General features: G+C 36.0%; 1 protein-coding gene across 1 annotated transcript; it reads left to right on the top strand.

Annotated features, from left to right (window-relative positions):
• The first annotated feature begins 202 nt into the window (after nucleotides 1–202).
• LOC109800695 (PLASMODESMATA CALLOSE-BINDING PROTEIN 2) lies at nucleotides 203–2,539 on the top strand. The gene is made up of 4 exons (XM_020361526.3): nucleotides 203–502; nucleotides 807–1,046; nucleotides 1,159–1,195; nucleotides 1,908–2,539. Exons 1-4 carry the CDS (start codon nucleotides 451–453, stop codon nucleotides 2,200–2,202), a joined length of 624 nt encoding a protein of 207 aa, XP_020217115.1. The 5' UTR covers nucleotides 203–450; the 3' UTR covers nucleotides 2,203–2,539.

Below are 2,539 nucleotides of genomic sequence, written 5' to 3'. Positions count from 1 at the left end.
CATACATTAACATAAAGCTTTTTAATATTTTTTTATACATATAGTTTATCCTGTATTATTAAAAATCAACTGAAGCGTTAGTTCAACTAATGAAAATTAATATCTCATAACAGACTTAAAAAAAAAGGCTTGATTATAAATAACACAAAGTTATTACTACTACTTAGTACCCTATATTATTAATTTACTAAGCTTTATTAATACTTATGTACATAATGTTGAACACATAAAGGGAGCTTGAAAAGTGTACCAGACAGGCTCCCACCACCTCACCTCTTGTCCAGAAATCTCCATTCTCCAAAACTGCTTCCACTCTTCTCATTTTCTCTCTCTCTTTCTTTCTTTCTCTTTGCCTCACACTGGAGAACCCTCTTCAATTCCCTCCACACCCCCATCAGATAAATTTCTCTTATACCCTCTGAATATTCATCATCATCAGCATCATTAATCATGGTTCCTCTGATGTGTTTTGTGCTATTTTTGGCCCTGGCTGGCCACTCAAGTAAGCACCTTGATTTGCTTGTGTTTGTTTCAAGTTTCAAGTTTCATGGTTCAACTTGTGGTTAAATGGGCCTTTTAATCATGACATCCCATATCTGAGATGGGTTCTCATGATTAGTTACTGTTTTTGTTTTGGTTGTGACAAAGATTGAATTTTTAGAATGGATTTTGTTTAAGGAATTTTTTCTATTTTTGTTATGTTTTACTCCAAGCTTTGCATGAAGAAAATATGGTTTTTTTTTTTTTTGTGGACTAACTGTTTCTGTTTCATTTTTTATTTTTTTTCATTTTTTTTTCTCCTATAGGTGCTCTTTACTGTGTATGCAAAGATGGTGTGGGTGATCAAGCTTTGCAGAAAGCAATAGATTATGCATGTGGTGCTGGAGCTGATTGTACCCCTATTCTACAGAATGGAGTCTGTTACCAACCTAACACAGTGAAGGATCACTGCAACTATGCTGTTAATAGCTATTTCCAGAAAAAGGGTCAAATTCAGGGAAGTTGTGATTTTTCTGGTGCTGCTACCCCCAGTCAAACTCCACCTAGTAAGTATCCTGCACTTTCTGATCACCTTCAAATTTCTGGACATCCATGTTGAAATTCCCTTTTGCTCATTTTTTTTTTCTCTCTTCTTGTGCTTGTCTCTCTGATCTGCAGCTTCAGCTTCCACATGTGTTTACCCCTCAAGTCCAAGGTATGTTTCTTGATTATGGATCTTGCTGATTTGTTCAGTTCTCTTTAACTCTAGGATTTTTTATTTATTTTTTAACTAATGGTTAGTTGTTGGATTGGATGCTTCAAAATTGCATTAAACCCTTTTTTTTCCATTTACAGAATATGATGGCGACCTTGCCAATTTTTCTTTTTCTATTATTGTAGTTGGCTTTTCATGAAACCCATTGCCTACTTTCTTTGGTGTTCTAAGATGGCTTTGCTTAGATGCAAAAGCAGTCCATGTTGTATTTTTGTATAACATACTTTTAGTTTAGCCAAAAGGCCATTTTTTTGGGTTCATGTATCCACCACCGCCTGAATCAGATTTACAAACAAGCCATGACATCATGATTGCCCTTTTGAAACATTAGCTGTCATCATTATGATGCTTCACAATTATTTTTGTCCTCTTCATTCCCACATACTTAATCCTAGATCTATAACCATAATATTCAACAAAACTGATATAACCACATCATTGGTGGGAAATATCCACTTGTTTTGCTAGTGATTAATTTCTATGAAGAGAATTTATATGGCCATCTTTAATTAGTCATATTTTTTTCAATTCACAAGGCTCAAATTTGAGATCTATCTGAATGACTGAACCTAGTTTTGGTGGATCTATATTAATATACTATTATAGTCTTAGTGAAGATTGTAAGGTGATTTTATTTGGCTTCCTCTTGCAGCAATTCAGGAACAGGAACCACAACAACCCCAACAACCACTACACCATCAGGCACACCATCCACCTTGACTCCAACCACTCCCACTACTGGTATAACTCCAGGCACTGGCACTGGCACTGGCACAGGCACAACCACAGGCACCACCACTGGTAGTCCTAATATGTTTGGAATGAGTCCAACATCTTCAACTGGAACAGGCTTCAATGACTCTAGCAAAGGGGTGGTTCACTTGAGAGACTCTTGCATGTTCCTAATGTCCCTTGTTCTCACCTTCTGGCTAGTGTCAAGGGTCTAAACTAATGGTACAGTTGTTGTGGGAAAAACTTGTGGATGAGATTTTGCCAACATAGAAGCAATGGGTGTTCATGTAATTTCATCACTTGGAAATCATCCAGAAGCAAACCCCACTTTAGCCTCCTGTTTTTGGTTTTGTTCTGTTCCTCCTAAGAAAAAAAAAAGTTAGGGAATTTGGTTCCTTTTCAGTGGTGAATATTTGATGTATGACTAATGGGGTGGAACCTCATAGGTTCCATTTGTATATTATCTATCACTATGAGAGGCACTATTTTTTTTTTTTTTTTTAACTGAGCCTTGCTACCTTATATTATATGAGATATTTACTTCTTTTTTAA

The sequence above is a fragment of the Cajanus cajan genome, chromosome 11, assembly GCF_000230855.2.
Source record: "Cajanus cajan strain Asha chromosome 11, NIPB_CcT2T_4, whole genome shotgun sequence".
Lineage (NCBI taxonomy): Eukaryota > Viridiplantae > Streptophyta > Magnoliopsida > Fabales > Fabaceae > Cajanus > Cajanus cajan.
Note: the sequence above shows the minus strand (reverse complement) of the source record. Positions and strands in the feature narration are given on the sequence as shown.

Bases quoted from the DNA above. Each gene is read 5' to 3' on its own strand.
- LOC109800695 (XM_020361526.3), top strand. From the start codon at position 451: ATGGTTCCTCTGATGTGTTTTGTGCTATTTTTGGCCCTGGCTGGCCAC. The intron at 1,047-1,158 runs GTAAGTATCCTG...TCTGATCTGCAG, and splicing joins CCCCAGTCAAACTCCACCTA to CTTCAGCTTCCACATGTGTT. The intron at 1,196-1,907 runs GTATGTTTCTTG...TTCCTCTTGCAG, and splicing joins GTTTACCCCTCAAGTCCAAG to CAATTCAGGAACAGGAACCA.